General features: G+C 33.7%; 1 protein-coding gene across 1 annotated transcript in view; it reads left to right on the plus strand.

Moving 5' to 3' along the window:
- Window positions 1-17,701, plus strand: part of LOC103606234 (glutamate receptor 4) — a 116,792-nt gene that overhangs the window by 95,773 nt on the left and 3,318 nt on the right. The window contains exons 11-12 of the mRNA XM_008590828.1: window positions 12,231-12,345; window positions 14,716-14,963. Of these exons, the coding sequence (XP_008589050.1) occupies window positions 12,231-12,345; window positions 14,716-14,961 (361 nt within the window). The 3' untranslated portion in view covers window positions 14,962-14,963. The remainder of the gene's footprint in view (window positions 1-12,230; window positions 12,346-14,715; window positions 14,964-17,701) is intronic.

Below are 17,701 nucleotides of genomic sequence, written 5' to 3' on the forward strand. Positions count from 1 at the left end.
ATATATATATATATATCTGCTGCATAATGAAGTTTAAATCAAGTGAGTTTTCCAATCTGGCATTTTAATTTGATTTTAAGAAAGATACAGTAATTATGTAGTATGACAGAAGATAAAAACAAATTGCATTTTTTTTAATTCCTGAAAAAAAAATCAAGAAAGACTTTTTTCTTAGAGTCTCTAAACTTATTTGGGAGAGAACATAGTTGCTAGCCAAAAAATCTCTTTTTCTTAAAACAGAGATATATACATTTTTTTTAAAAAATGGCCCACGTAGGACTCAAGCCTATTCACAGTCACATCCATTTAACTCAGCCTAAGGGAAAAGACTCACCTTGTCTATGTGTATATGTGTGAAATGGCAAATCTCTCTAGGCCACTGAGAGTTCTATTAACCTCCTGCAGATCCTGTCTAATGGGTTAGATCTGTTAATTGATGCATTACTCATACTTCTCTGCCTGACCTGTTCCCCTCAAGTAAAGTAGAACTTTTGTAGAAGCCAAATACATCACATGTCCTCCAGCCTGTGACTAGAGGCACAAAACCAAGTGGACCAAAGCAAACCAGATAATCAGGAACAATGAATGTTTTTCTGGGATCCTTAAGAATAACTCCGAGATTCTACCTCCTCTGCAATTTTATTTGATCCAAAATAGAATCTATATTTTGGCTTAAATAAAACAATTTGGTAAGGCATTATATTTTAAAATAATCGAGAGTATTTTTGTTTATTTTTTTAAAGTGTTCTTGCCCATTGTAGAAAATTTTGGGTGAGTAGAGAAGCATAAAGAACAAATACAATCCAAATCAAACCTAATCTCTCCACCTAGAGACAGTCATTTGTTGTATTTTCTTCCAGATTTTTTTCATTAACATTAAATATATATGTATACACATGCATGTATAATTTACTTTCAAAATAAGATCACAATGAATATACAAATTTGATTCTTTTTTCCACTTAGCATTATATTATAGGCATTTTCCCTTGTCATTAAAGTTTTTTTAATGGTTGTAAAACGTCAGTCATATGGATTTTTGGTGATTATCAATATTTTCACCTCAGGAGCTTTGTAAGATATGGTGCCCCCAACTTGATACAGGAGGGTTTGGTCTAAGCATCTGTATTTGTAGTAAGTGGTTCTGATACTCAAATCAAGCTTGAGAACCACTGGTGTGGACCAAAATCTACTTAATTATCTCTTTCTTCTGGATATGTAGATTGCTTTCAATGTTTTGCTATATAAATACACTATGAGATTTATCATGTTACTTTGTCAACATCTTTGATTAATTTCTTAAGATGGGTTTCTAAAAAGGTAATTATTAGATCAAGGGTAGAATTGTTTTACAGATTTTGAGGTATAAACCAAATTATTTTATTTCCAAATTTTAATTCTATCATCAGTGTATGAGAATATTCATCTTATTAAATCCTTGACTATATTGAGCATTATCTTTATTTTTGTCCTTCCCAGTATGAATGGTGAGAAATGAATTTGCATTGCTTTAATTCACATTAGTTTAATTCCAAATAAGGCTGAATTATTTTTATATGATTTGTATTTCTTCCTGCATAAATTACCTATCAATGTCCTTTGCTGAGTTTAAAGAAATTTTCTTATTTCTTTACACAGTTTCTTGTAAAGTCACACAACTTTTAAGTTTTTTAAAATTATTTTATTGAGATTTATTAGAACCTATGAAAAAATTCCTAGCTTCATTCTGGTAAATATTCTGGAAATTTTAACACCTGATATTTAAATTTTATAGAGAGTATAGTATGAAGAGACCACTCTAATGAAGAGATCAAAGGCCTAAAACTGAACAGACTTTCTCATGTGTATATGAGTAATGGATTCTTTCTCATAAGGGTAATAAAGCATCATTATACAGTAGTTAAGACAAATAAACCAAATTAAGGTCATACACTATTGACATCATAACCAACAATAAAATGTTTATCCTATTAAGTGAGATGGAATTGAATTTGTTTTAACCAAACTAAAGATAATATTGCAAATTACTTATTGTACAAACTATATGTGCCCTGAATAGCCTGTGGACAAACATTGACTAAATCTAAGGGTTTGTGTCATCAGTCCTTTACAATGATATTCACAAATCCAGAAAATCATAAAAATACTTCACTAAACTTAAACTTTTTGAATTTGCCCCATTTACTTAGGTAGACATTTTGTTAGATGTATACTTTAATACCTCACCAACAGAGAAATTACATGATAAGAAATATGGTCTAGAAGGAAATATAAAGAGTAAGGCATAAAGTAAGCATAAAAGCATATTTGAATCTATAGAATTTAATAAGTTATTTGCAGTGAGTACAGGGTAAGAAATAAATGTCTTGGTCTGGATTAAAAACACTTTTTACATGAAAATCTTACTTTATGCTATGAATTTACCTGAAATTAATAGATGGGAAAAGTTTACATCTGTTAATTCTTGTTCTAAACCTTTTGTTTTCTGTGGCATTTCAACAAAATTCTCATTAACAAAAATAGTTCCCAGATGCTAGGGCAATGAGGTATAGATTTTCATAATCTCAAAACTCAAAGGTAATTCCAGAAATAAAAACCTCTGGAAGTTTTCCAGAGATCCTGGAATTTGACCAGGTGAACATTTTCATTTTTTTCTCTGAATCAAGTTCCCCTTCATCTCACCACTATGAAAAAAAGCTATTTGGAGAGGAGATCTTCTTACCTAGACTTCCCCTAGAGCATAAAAGGCAAAGGTGAATAAATTAGCTGGGTCTTACTTTAATCTAGAAAAGGTGGTTGTCAACACAACTGCTTCTCCAAAGTGGTTTACACATCCAGCAAAAATGTGGCCACTTAATGTTGTTTCTTCCTCCACTTGCATTTCTAAATGGAAAACAATCTATTTCAATTAACTTTATTCTGTAAAAGCTGCATTTAATACATGGAAAGGAATAATTAATGTAAGAAATAGCCCACAATATTTTTCCCCTTCTTTCTTTTATCTGCTTGGCAGATCACTATTATAGCTTCTCTGATGCTTATCAGGGCAAGAATATCCCTTATAATCAATATGAGTTTCTGGCATTGATTTTCAAGTCTATGTCTGAAATGTCTGAAGGGGATTCCAAAGCAATAATGTGAGGGTATTTCAAAAAGATTGTGAAAAAATAGAATTCATATATAATATGAATCTTCCCATGAATTTGTTAGAGTTCGTGAAATGTGCTGCAGCAAGGATCTGCTCTCTGTCGCCCTCATGTACCTGACTTTTTATGACTTCCTTAGCCTTTTTAAAAGAGATTCATTCTATTATAATATGAATCTTCCCATGAATTTGTTGGAGTTCGTGAAATGTGCTGCAGCAAGGATCTGCTCTCTATCGCCCTCATGTACCTGACTTTTTATGACTTCCTTAGCCTTTTTAAAAGAGATTCATTCTATATATGTGTAGTTCAAAATTTAAGTAGCAATCCAAGGGGGGCTTTAGACCTAAATTTATTATATAAGGAAATTACATATTTAGAGAATCGTAAAAACTAGGCACTTTTAACATACCAAGAAATCTTGAAATTCCAAAGACCATCTCCAGATATTAACTACGATGTACCTTCTATTATGCATCATTAAAGAAATGTAAATTTGATATATGATGGTATTAAATAGACTTTACTAAGGGACCACATGTTTCGACCACATGTTTCTGGGAGGAAACATGTGGATTAATTGTGAACTGGGCAGTGACTTATCTATTGGTCAAAGGTATAGTATTCAATAAATATATACACACACACACACATGCATACAGATAGCAGTGTGAAACTAAACTGTTTTTACATGGCCTATTAGATGGTATTGGAAAGATGATGTCTTAGAATAATTTTGTAGAAAGCTTGATTCCAAACAATTTTCTCAATGTGAAGCTTTTTTTCCTTATCCATTCCTTTATTTTGCTTTTCTGTTTTCTACTGTGCTGTGAAACTGTCTTTGGATATGGCTAATAACCCTGTTAAATAACCCTCTCATGAAATGGTTTTAGTTTTATCAAAGGAACGGTCTCAACCAACATATATAATAATTGGGATACCACTTCATTTTTAAAAATCTAATATGAATGTTTAAAGCTAAAATACGGCAGATTATAAAAATAATTCTCCCCAAAATAGAAAATTTTAGTAGTTTTAGTTCATTGAAAGAAAAATTTATTTAGTCTCTTATAGACACAAAATAAGTTAAAACAATTTCTCTCTCTCCCAACAGAAATTTTTTTAAGACATGTCTCTATCTTCACATTTCAATCTGGCCTAATCTGATGATTAAACTGAAACCTGATATTGTTCATTTTAGGAAGTGTAATAATTATTTTACACCACTAATGTGGCATTTACTTGAGAATGTGGGAACAGCTAATTATTTAATTAGCGTTCAGTAAAATGGCAGTCTGACTCAAGAAGAGTTAATACTCCCAAAGTGTGTGAATTACTTATGGGAAGTGTTTATTTTCCAAGCAGATCAGATCATCACAACAGTGGAAAAGCACATTGTTTACCTGAAATATTGCTAACACATTTTAAGAGAATAAACACTTTAATAGACTGATTAGTGGTAAAATATGCAACATTTTTTATTAGTCAGCTAAGTGACATTTCACTTGCAAATCAATGTTCAAGTTCTATTCATTAGTATGGTTGTTTTGTTTTATTTTATGTGTAATTTATTTGGCATTGAGTAATCACCAAATTTAGTGTTTCTCAAACAGCACAGCACAAACTGTACCTAAACTCCACCCCTTATAAGCCACCCCTTAGATTTAACAGAAATTTCAGTAAACGCTGGAAAAACCTCTCGGAGGGGTTAATGGGTCATTTTACAACTATAACTTAAAAGCAGGAAAAAAAACCAAATACATGGGAGGCAAGGTCCCATGGCACATTTCTTTTTTATCTTCTTACAGAATAATTAGAACATGCCCCTATTCCTCTATAGAGAGAAACACAGAGAAAATTGAGTCTAGATTGTCTGTTTGCAAAGTCCATATCACATGCAGCATGACCTCCTGTGGTTTAATTACTTAATTCAAACAGTCAAATTGGATATGTGATCCTAATTTCTAAACAGCATCCAATGCCTTTAAGAAGCAACCCAAAATTTAAATATAAGAACTATTCCCTGAGAGCTGCTGCTCTCTCTTGACTATCCTATGGCTTCTGGCCCATGGAAATCCTACATTCTGAGACCAACTAAGTCAAACAAATGAACACACTAAACCCACACAAATAAGAAAGGGAATAATAACTAAGCCATCCTCTTTGTTGTCAGGAAGTCAGTATACAGAAATTAGTGGCTGGTGGCTCGTTTGTTTATGCCATTTTGTTTTTCCTTCTGGGAATTAATTTTCATTTCAGGCTCTTTTGAGTCTGACATTCTTAGAGGCAAAGGAATTCAAGATACAATTCTTTCTCAATTACTAGTAAATTCAGGTTTATTGCTGTTTTGAAAAAAAAAATCCATATAATTCATTGAGGATGAGATCAGTTATGTGACAATAAACAAACTGTGACAGTGAACAGCACCAAATATTGCATGTTTAATACATTTGAAATTAATTACAATTGCCTTTGGTTCGCACTCTGGTGGAAGGGGCTGCAGGATGGCAAAATGAGAGGTTTATTTAGCGTCTGAGAGAAGCTTATAAAAGAGCTTAAGTCTTCATTCCTTCTAACATCTTAACAGCTGTGCAGTTTCTTACAAAATATGTTTTATCGTTTCAAGAAATGCTGTTAACCTCGCAGTTTTAAAACTGAATGAACAAGGCCTCTTGGACAAATTGAAAAACAAATGGTGGTACGACAAAGGAGAATGTGGCAGCGGGGGAGGTGACTCCAAGGTTAGCCTCAATGTCACCAAAAGCGGGTAAACAGTATGTAAAGTAATAGGTGCATCTGCTGGGAGACTTATGGTTTGGACCTATTAATACCACTGGAATTGCTAGTCAAGTCCCTTCACAAACTGAAGTATGCAATTACTGTCAAAGCAAAAATATTTGCAACTGTTATCAATTTGGTGACACTAACAAACCTAATGAAAATACAGTAATCGCTGAAAATCTCTGGCTTTGAAGAGACTGTGGATCAGACATTACAGTCCAATGAACCTTGCTTTTGGAAAGCAGGAAGGGATGCAAGTTTCTGAAAAAACAATTTAGTGAAGAGAGGAGAGAAAACAGAAAGAGTAAGTCTGTCTTGTTTTCGTCACCATTACTTGACCAGAACTTCTACCAAATGTTCTTAAGTAACAGCAATAACAAATACCCTACGTCTGTCTAGGGTACCTACCAGACAGTTTTCTCCATCTAAAACTCTCAGGCTTCCATTAAAGTTAAATAACAAATCAAAGACAATCATGTGAACTAGACATTTTGTGACTTCCTAAATGTTCAGGCTACAAAAACAAGATTGACTCAGCTTTGTCTTCATTCATATCATATTTCCAGCTTCATAATATTTTTTTAAATTTCTAAGCAGTTCTAAAAAAAATAAATAAAAGGTATACAAGTAACAGAATATACTAACTGATGCCTCAGAACCCTTCCTCACTATTTATCGGTGTTTAAAGACTGAAGGAAACAATCCAAAGGAAAATTCTGAATAATTGCCTTCAGTATCTTCAACTGATATGTAAGAATAATGACAATGTTAATGTATATACTCTTGTCTTTGTTTTAAAAATCTAGAAAATTGTCCAAAACAAGAAAGTGGGCTTATCTTCAGGTTCCTGATTGGGCTATAATTTCTCACTTGGCCACCTAACCCACAGAACGATGCTCTCTTTTCAGGAAGTACCTGTCAGGATGGTTGCCACTAACTCCCCTGACCTCCATCTAAAAAGCCTTTGAGGGCCGACCCCGTGGCGCACTCGAGAGAGTGTGGCGCTGGGAGCGCAGCTATGCTCCCGCCGCGGGTTCGCATCCTATATAGGGATGGCCGGTGCGCTCCCTGGCTGAGCGCGGTGCGGACGACACCAAGCCAAGCGTTGCGATCCCCTTACCAGTCACAAAAAAGGACAAAAAATAAAGAAAGAAAAAGAAAAAAGAAAAATAAATAAAAGGCCTTTCAAACTGAACTCACTTATATATTCTCATCTGATAATCAGCCCTATTACAGGAGGAGGAAGGATAAACTTTGCCTTCATTCTAGGCACCACCTTAAGGAGTATTAAGTTTTTTTATACTTTGGAGTCCCAACTTTCCTTGAATTTTTGGATAGTTTCCATAAAAATATAAATAAATATACGGATACATGTGGAGAAAATTACTCAAGTCCACACTAATAATCTAGCATTCTTCCAAGCAAATTAGAAATGTAAGAAAATATGCTGTAATAGCATAGCACCAGAGAAAACAAAATGAAGACATTATTGTAGTGGAAAAAAATTTGTTCACAAATTTTTATTTTCATTACAAATATAAAAGAAGTATAACACTGCTTTAGAGATAAAAATTTTCTACCAAAATGAATATGAAGTCCTATTTTAGTGTACATTAAAGACTCTTTCCAGAGAAAAATAAGCAAGCATAGCAGAAATGTACATACACTGGACAATTCTATGTAACAAAATTAGTTTAATTTATTTAAATGAGAGATTGGACAACTCAGTCAGATTTTAATCAGCTTGTATCCAATACATTGTTAGGTACATAATGGACATTCAGTAAATATTTGTTGTCAAAAAGAATAAATGTGAATTTAACCTTATAGATACCAAAAATTAAACTGCTTATTCTTACAGGTATGCAGTACATTGCTTTTAGCAAACATGAACTACAAGATGATATTCTAAAATGTCATTTCAAATCTTAACAAGTAATTTTCAAAAATGTTATAAAATTAACATAAAATGTTTCCCCACATGAAATTACAGTATGTTCTATTTTCCCTCAGGAATTTTGTTTTCATACTTTAAAAAAAAAAATCCTAGTAGGTTGTATATTGATGTAGGGTTTATCGCCAAGAGAATAGGTTGTTAAAATCTAAATGTTAGTAATGCCCTACTCTGAATTTGTAACAAAAGGTGATATTTTAAATGGCTTGACCTTACTTAGATCAAAGTAAATTACCACAAGATAGTTGTTTCTCTTTTGTTTTCATTTTGTACCTTGTTCAGGTGATTGATTTTTCTTTTTCATAAAGCAATGCATTTTTTATCGTTGTTGGCTGTCCAGAACAGGAATCCAAACCTTTGACCTTGGTGTTATAACACCATGCTCTGACCAACTGAGCCAGACAACCCTGGTTTTTTAAACTTACCTCGCCCCTCCTATTTGGCCCGATCTTTCTCAAAAGAGGTAAGATAAGGAGGAAAAATACTAATTTGAGAAATGCAACTGGCTCTAAAGCCTTCGTTTTGTGTCAACTCAAAGGAGAAGAGACAAACGCTGCCAATTCAGTGTAAAGAGAAAAATACAGAGATCTCTGCACCAGCATACTGAAATCCTGGCTTATCTGATTTTGAAATACAGAATCTTGGTAGGAGAAAACTAACTTTCCTAACAGTGTGATTTATCCAATAAAGAAGGAAAAGGGAAACCTGTTCCACACATGAAAAGGTTCCTATTAGAAGACAATTGGCTCACCTGTCATTCACAGGCTTGTAACCAGGGGGCCTATCCATGCAGCAGCCAATTATTAAATTTCTGCTTTAACCAGGCAATGGAGAGAAAGAGAAATTACCCACTGTCCTTTCCCTCAAGGAGCTTATGATTTAATGCAACGAACAAATGAACTATGTAGCGTCTCTGTGGCACTTTGCCATACACTCCAGGCGGCGCAATAATTAGCGTCCCCGCGCACCTGACGGCCATTCGCAGCGCTGGGAAGATCTGACCTCAGCAGCCCTCCGCCAAGAGGCCACACACTGAAACGTCAAAATTTAACAAAATACACGAGGAATGGGGCCCTACATATTAAATGAAATAAATGAAGGTGGAAAGGCATGATTTGGAAAATACAAATTCATTCATTTTAAAACTTGATCCTTTGATAATGTTAATATAATTGCAATGGGGTCCTTCTTTTAATGGTCATAAGAAATCCATACTTATTCTTATGAATAAAATAACAGAACTTTATTAACTATGACCCAATTTAAAAATATCTATTATGATGTCTAAAACATATTTTACCCTTTGATTAATCTAATATAGTTTAAGCACAAACCATACACAAAATTTTATGCCGCTCTTTATGTGAGTTGTTTAATCCTGGTTCTAGTTGGAATTTTTGGCAATACCTGTAACCATCAATCCACCCATAGTACCTAATAACTAAGAAGTTATTTTTTTTCTGTTTATTTTATACTTTGGTCTCTTTCCATGTATATAAAATATGCACACTCGTGGATGTAGATAGTCACATAAAAATCATTTCATAGGTGTGATTACCAAATAATAATGTTTTCTCTAGGAATCATATTTGATCACACAATTCCTGGTATTTGATTTGGCACTTTGAAGAATACAGCTTATTCCTGACTTTAATATATGTTACACTTACAGATGACCTACCCCCATTCGCCACAGCCATAAAAATGAATGCAAGCATAAAGGAATTAGTACAAAAATATGCACTCATAAGCATGAAAAAATGGAAAGAAAAAGATGTTGTGGTAAACAAAAACCACTAAGGGAAACTAGCCGTGGAGAAGCACTCTCCCAATAATGAATTCCTTGCTCTGATATTCCACCAGTTGAACATTAAGTATGGTTAATAATACATACCAATCTAATCTTACCCTCTAAAACCAGGCTGCTGGAGGTAATAGCAGAAGGGACAGAGGGAGCAGAGGAGAGAGGATGTGGGTAGGGGAAAGGAATACCCTAAGAAGGGAGAAAGAGAAGTCAAGGGCAGTCTTCATCTCATCCACAATTTTGCCTTCAACTGTGCCTTCTAGAAGAAACGTGAAGGAGACTCTGTTTTCATTTTCTTTCTCTTTTCAGCAGTAAGTCCTCCTCCTTCTCCCAGCCCACCCCATTTGGTAAATACAATATAGACGAATATAATTTGCCTACATATGTGTCATATAGGCTTTGGCAAGCTAGCCTGGGGACCTAAAAAACCTCATACTCTCAGTTCAGTGAGAAAGCTTGCTCTAGATTCAAAACAAGTTAAAGGCAGCAAATTTATAGAATACCTACTCTGAGTCAGATACGCTGGTAAAATACTGATTTACAAAGATGAATCAGCTGTGGTTTCTGCTCTCAAGGGGTTCACAGTTCACCCACCAACCCACAGGGGTGGTTTTGTAACAATCACTTCACAAAGTGAGGGGAGGGTAAAACCTAGATTAACTGGAGCTAAATTAACCAAGCACCCCAATTAACCATAATCCTCACCCCACCCTACATCCAAACTCACCTTTCAGTGGTAAGTGTTAAATCATGCCCATCCCAGATTTTAATCCAAAAAAATGTTATAATATTCTAGAATCATGGAAACGTATGTTACTCCTTAAATGCAACAAATAAACCTAAGCCATAGAAAGATCTTATAACATTGATAAAAAAATTAAATTGTATTTAGAAATCATAAAAACAGAAAGGAAAACATGTTTTAGAAATTTTATTCAAAACCAACAGTACAAAAGTGTTAACCAGAAAACTCAACCAAAACCCCGAGTCTTTTGTCGTTAATATTTTTAATTGTGTAAGCTATTAAGTCGGTCTATTACAAATCCTAATTCAGCTATTTCCTAGTTGTGTGACTAGATGAGGTAAGCTGTCTGTGCCTTGGTTTCCTTGTTTGTAAAACATAGGTGATAACAATAAACATGTAAAATGTTTTTAACAGTGTGTGGCACACAGTAAGTGCTCAGTAAAGGTTGGCTACCATTATCACCATCATTATTAATTCGCTGTCTTGTATAAATAGTCTTATGAAATGAATACCCTGATAACCAAATAAATGCATGCTGTGTTGCTCCAAATGCACTCAACATTTCCCAGAAGAAGTGAGGCATTAGGCAATCAGACAAAATGGGCCGCCTTAGAAATGTCCAGAGGGAAATAAAAACAAAAAACAAACAAAAAAAGTGAGAAGAAACAAACTAAAAAAAAAAAAAAAAAAAAAAAAAAAAGCGGGGGAGAAAGTAAGAAATATAAAATAAAATAGCATCCAGAGGAATGCAGTAAGTCCATGTCTGGATGTTTGTAAAGCAAAAAACCCACTAACCACAAAAACAATAACAAAAAATGATTCTAAGAGTCACTGCTTCCCATCCATCTTCTTAGCCTTCATATTCTAATGTGACAATGAAAACAATGAATTCTTAGATTCCTCAGACTATCGATGTTGGGTGATAATTGACATCTTCCTTCCCACGACTCCTTATAAAATATGTGGTGTTGGAGGAATCAGGTAGTGAGAAGAAAAATAGAACTTTATAGTAAGGGGTGCTTATCAGAAAAATCTTAGTTACTTCTAACCTAACCATTTATTTGTTGGTAAGAATTTGTGGAGTATATCTTAATCATTTCACCTCGTGCTTAGAGTATATTGAGATGGTAGACCCAAGGTAGATGAAAATTGCTTCTGGTGATATTTAGGTTAAATTTTTCAGTTCAGAAAGGAAATATCAGCATGGGTTCATACTTTAAAATAATGGTTCACATATTTGTCTTATGAGAAACTTCCTCTGCATGTGGTAGCCCTTTGTGACACTGTCACCCTTGGATGAAAGTGGTTAAGGAGTCAATTTAATGATGGATAATGTAGACATACTTTTATAGCATAAAGTAAAATCCCACTAGCTGAATCACAATGCAGGCAAGAAATGAAATGAGTCCTATCAAGCTTCTATTTAAGTCTGTCAGCCTGCAGCCACTTCCATTAATTTTGAGAGGGGGAAAAAAAAGAAGCTTCTGGATTTTGAATGACTCCCACATTTACATGAGGAAAATTGTAAATGCTCAAGAAACCCAACGAAGGCCAATAGTTTTGGATTCACAGTAATTGCATACATCTTATTTAAAAATCCTCCCTAGCAGTATGTGCCTGTTACCTGAAGCGATGGAGCAGGCCCCAGTTTTATGTCTGATTCTAAACCTGGGCCTACAGTACAAGACATAGCACCTGCTGTGGCCTCTGCTCTGTCACTTTGCCATGCGATTCTAATGTAGTTTTACTTGAATAACATAAAATAACATATATAATGTTATTTATGTTATTTTCCACGTGAAGAACTCCTGTAAACCTTGCCGTTTTGAAACTCAGTGAGGCAGGCGTCTTAGACAAGCTGAAAAACAAATGGTGGTACGATAAAGGTGAATGTGGACCCAAGGACTCTGGAAGCAAGGTCAGTCGCTGCAGTTCGGGGCCTCCTCTTGTGTTCACAAAGCAGTAAACGGGAGCAATTGTCAGAAGTATATGGAAACAATAAAAACTGAACATTTCTCTATACCCTCAGCCACTGCCCATATTATTAGCTATAATGTCATAAATTTCAGCCACAGAACTGTCTTTTTAGGAAACTGCAACCTGCTCCCCAATATTAAGGCTTTTAAATAAACTTAAATTAACTGCAAAAAGATACAAAACAATAAAATTTCTTATACTATTCTCAAATTTACGTACCACTGATAAAAGCAGTGTCTTTTGGTTAGGTTTTTGTTTGTTTCAGAGGCAAAGACGATGAAATCTATTATTTCAAGAACCGATGTATTCTCAAAACAGGACATGGGAAATTGATCCGTAGTCATCAGAAAAAGAAGGTTCTAAATATTAAATAAACGCTTATTCAGAAGTTCAGTCTTTTGTCATCATATTGCCAAGCATTCCACTTTAGTTTGAAGAGGCCCTATTATATATCTGCGCTGACAGATAAACAGAGGAAACCTTCCAACTCTACTCTCCGAGAAGAAATTATTTCAATAAATCAATGTTTATGAATAATATCCTCAAGTTCTAAGATCTCTTATTCATGAATTCTTTTTAGAACAATGCAGGAAACTGTAGGCCTAATTCTGTTGAAAGTAGTGTAAAAACAATTATATTTTTATTCTAAAGAAAAAAATGCAACAAGTTCATCAGTGAATCTAAACACCTACACAAACTAATTGACTATAGTAACAGTGCCTGAAAGCCTGAGGTGAAGATTCTTGGAATCCTTTTACTTTTTTCTGTATCTTCTAGCAAAAAAACAAATTATTGGTTATTCTAAGACACTAAGTAAGTAACAGGTCTAAATAGGAGAGCCACAATTAATTTAAGAAGAAGGCAAAGTAAGGTTAATTGATTCCTTTTTTAGGCCTTATCCTTGCATTTTAATCAGTTCTGCCTGCTTTTGAACCAGAGTGGAATGAGACAAGCTTGGCCAAATAATGAAATAGTTATCTCAAATCTTGATGTAAAATCAGAGAAGCATAAATATTTAATGAGTGATTAATTTAAAAATGAATTTACCCTAAAATTTTTGGTGCAGTCAGCTGATGTTGTGACCTAGTTGACAGAGTATATAGTGCATTTTTTGAATTAAACAGTCTCCTAATAAAACTATTTAATTGTCTGAATCACATTTTGCACAAAACAAATTGCTCAGAGGATGATGGGCACAGAGCATCCTTTAGGTAGTCACCCAAAGTAATTTTTAGATAATGTTATGCAATAAACGTATTTACAATTTATGGAAAAAATTCTTAATTTTGTTATAATTTTAATATCTTCCAATCATGCTCGACTGTTTCTGATTTATTATGAAAAAACATGCATACTAAAGCTCTGAAGAATAATAGTATTTACAATTTATGGAAAAAATTCTTAATTTTGTTATAATTTTAATATCTTCCAATCATATGCTCGACTGTTTCTGATTTATTATGAAAAAACATGCATACTAAAGCTCTGAAGAATAATATGTCTAAATATTAACTGATTAAACATTTTTAAGTGGGAATGGAATTGTATTTTTAAATCAATAGAAATAATTATAAATTTGTCCATACATAAATAATTTATTTCTCAATTGATCATGTAATTTATATATTTTTAAGTTACCAAAAAAAGTTACCTAAGTGTTATGCATATATAATTATTCTTAAATAGTATATAATATGTATAAGTGACATTTCATAAGATTTCCCATATAGATGTAACTGAAAGAACAAATGATGTGTACCCTAGCACATTATTTGCATTTTTTGGTAAAGAAATAATGAACAAAATGTGAAACTACTGTTTTAAAGATCCTTGGTTTCTTAAGTAGGAAATGTGGAGTTAGATTTATTCAAAAGAAATCTGAAACATTAAAAGTATGTTTTAATGGAAACAAAGCCAAAAGAGGTCCCCTTTCCCATGTAATTGGATTTTAAACATCATTTTCAAACTTAACAATAATAAGCCCACTTCTGCCACCCTATGTAAATATATAAATGCTTATGTATGGCTAAGTAGAGTGGTTTTCATTGCATATTTAATAATGATAAAATGTTACAGATTTTGTGGAATGTAATTACATACAGTTTATTGGTAATCATCATAATTTCACTTCTCCCAAGAGCTATAAGCTTATGTTTAAATCCATAAACCTACATCAGTAACTTATACTTGTAAATAACTTCAATTTAAATTAAGCATTTACTTTAATTGACTTTTTTGGATTTCATGTGTTCTTTTACCTTTTGGATGTGACATTGCTGCAGTTAACTGAAGTGTCTTTATCCTCCCCCAGGACAAGACGAGTGCCTTGAGCCTGAGCAACGTAGCAGGCGTCTTCTACATTCTGGTTGGCGGCTTGGGCTTGGCAATGCTGGTGGCTTTGATAGAGTTCTGTTACAAGTCCAGGGCAGAAGCGAAGAGAATGAAGGTGGCAAAGAGTGCACAGACTTTTAACCCAACTTCCTCGCAGAATACCCAGAATTTAGCAACCTATAGAGAAGGTTACAACGTATATGGAACCGAAAGTATTAAAATTTAGGGGTAGGACTTAGGGCCTACTACAGTGAGTGGGGGATGCATCCTGTGAACGCGGTGTTGTGCCCTGTCTGTCCAGTGATGGTATTGCTTGCTTCTAACTAGAGCTTTATATTTTTGGAAACTTCAGTGCAAAGTGGTTCTATTTTCTTTGGCTGCAGATGTACTGTTTGAAACTTTATGTTGCCAATAGATATCTGCATTGCAAGGGTCAGAAAGACAAAAACAAACCAGAATTGCTCTGCGAAACAATTTAAACCGCATATTCTACCTGAAATTTGGGAAAAATTGGAAATTAGATCTGGGCCTCCTTGCACACAGACCATGCAAATCTTCCCTGTAACAATCCAATTTCAGGTTAGATGCTAACTAACTAAAATAAGCACAAAACCTGTTTGAAGTGATCAAAACCTAGACAGTTGCCTATTTTTGATAAAGTCATATTGTTATCTGAAAAACAGTACAAGTAAAACCTCTAAGGCACATGGCATATGCTCAAAGAATTTTAGCTCTTATTCTAATTTGTTTTACATTAACCATCATTCTATATTTTTAAAGTGTGAAACCCCACAGTTTGTTCATCTGACAATAGTCCTTGAGCCAGACCTTTAGGGAGGAGTTATCATCAGAATTTTGACTACAATCCACATTTATTAAATGAAATTCAACTTTTATGTACATAGTAATACTAAGACAAATAAGCATTTTAGGAAATAACAGCAGTTTTGCCATCGAAGATGTCAGCAATATATGTGTCCTATAGGAGCGTGCAGTGAAAGATAAAAATTGCAGTTGAGTTATGACCTTTTTCTTAATTTCAATTGCTTTTAAACAAGCCATATCAATTCCACTTACACATTTCTCATTTTGTCACAATAAAAATTATAAGTATTTAGTGAAATATAGAAGATAAAGATCATTTTTTTAAGAATCTAAATGATACACTTCTTCTTTGATCTTAAGATCTGAAAGGATTTGTCAGGTCTCTCAAATCCATTTTCTAAAATTATACATAATAGCCAACAGAATAGGTTGCTCATTGTGATCACAATGATAATTGAATCTTTGAACCTTCAAGAGACATTCAGTGCTTGATGTACCCTAGAATCAAAAACCTGATGTAATTTTAATAAGGTGTACATCTGAGGTTATGCCAGGTAAATGTGCTTGATTTTGATGTTTATATAAAAACTATTGAAATACTTGTTAATATTTTAATAGACAAAGAACAAAAGCCATCTGTTTTTATCAAGATCTAATTGCTTTTATCGATAATCTAGAAATCAATGACTGAATACAACTGCACACAGATAAACTAAAAATGGTTCTTTCCCAATTTTGTGAGAAACAGCTAAGAACTAAACCCTAAATTCACTCAGACCAAAACATTTTGAACATGTCTTTTGATAGCAAAACAACAAACTGGGACGATGTCAAGGTATCTTGGCATTAGGAGAATGCTTTCATTTTTCATGTTTACAGAGTGGAGGAGAGATTTTCCCAACATGAGAAAAAAAATACTTGGCCAGTTTTCAGAGCCAATTATTTGGACTGCATTCCGAGATCAATTTTATAAAATGTCTTATAAAAGTTTTGTTACAGATTCATTAAAACTGACTTTTCTTTGACATATCAAAGACATTCCAACCATCAACAAAGTCCAAGGGCAGGGAAGCAAAGAAAAGAAAAAAAATATTTGAAAATTTTAGAAAGAAATACTCATGGATGCCTGTTCATTACAAAGTTCTGGGAAGTTGTTAATATATGCTATAAATTTCCAGATTATGTACATACAATTTATATGTAATTATGTTTTTGGAGACAGACCTGGCATTGAAGTTCATCATGTGAATTGCCTTTAGAACTACATTTGAGCATTTAATGCAATACATTTCAAATTTTTTTTAAAAAAGCATTCATAGCCATCATAGCCATCTGACTTTGTAAAAGACGGTGGCATTCAGGTAAATGAAATGATTTGCACTTGTAAAGAAGACTTGAGCTTAAGCAATTTTTATTTTACTCTCAAATTAAATGGCTTTTTTCTTGCAAAACTTTATTGACCATAATTATGCAAATGATTGTTAATTTAGATAATATTGTCCCAGAATACTCAAAACAAAACCTGAAACCTTCAATACGTGGTAGAGTATCTTCTTAAAAGTGGTCATCCCTTAAGGGAACATATTCATTAAGGTAACAACCATTAGCCACTTATCCAACCAACTCAGATAATATGCAAACTTTTAAGAAAGTTTTCTAATTTGAGGAGCCTCAATAGGTTTGCATCAAGATGAGTAGAAATTACATTTTATGGAAAAAGCAGGAGGTACAAGTATAGGAAATAAAAAAGCTAGAACAGATTTAAAGGGAAGACAGGAAGTTGGCAAAGATTTATTAACTAATACATTCAGTTACATTAATCTATAAAAGAGGAGAGGTTATTTGCGAGTACATAGAATCTTTCAAGCTTTGGAAGCATTTCTTCACAAAAGTAACCAATAAAAGAAAAAAAACAAAAATCGATTTTATGGCAAAAGCTTTCTGAAAATGCTTTTTAAAAATCACAATGCTGGGCCGGCCCATGGCTCACTCGGTAGAGTGCGGTGCTGATAACACCAAGGCCGCGGGTTCGGATCCTATATAGGGATGGCCGGTTTGCTCACTGGCTGAGCGTGGTGCTGACAACACCAAGCCAAGGGTTGAGATCCCCTTACCGGTCATCTTTTAAAAAAAAAAAAAAA

This window comes from Galeopterus variegatus, unplaced genomic scaffold (assembly GCF_000696425.1).
Source record: "Galeopterus variegatus unplaced genomic scaffold, G_variegatus-3.0.2 Scaffold6399, whole genome shotgun sequence".
Taxonomy (NCBI): domain Eukaryota; kingdom Metazoa; phylum Chordata; class Mammalia; order Dermoptera; family Cynocephalidae; genus Galeopterus; species Galeopterus variegatus.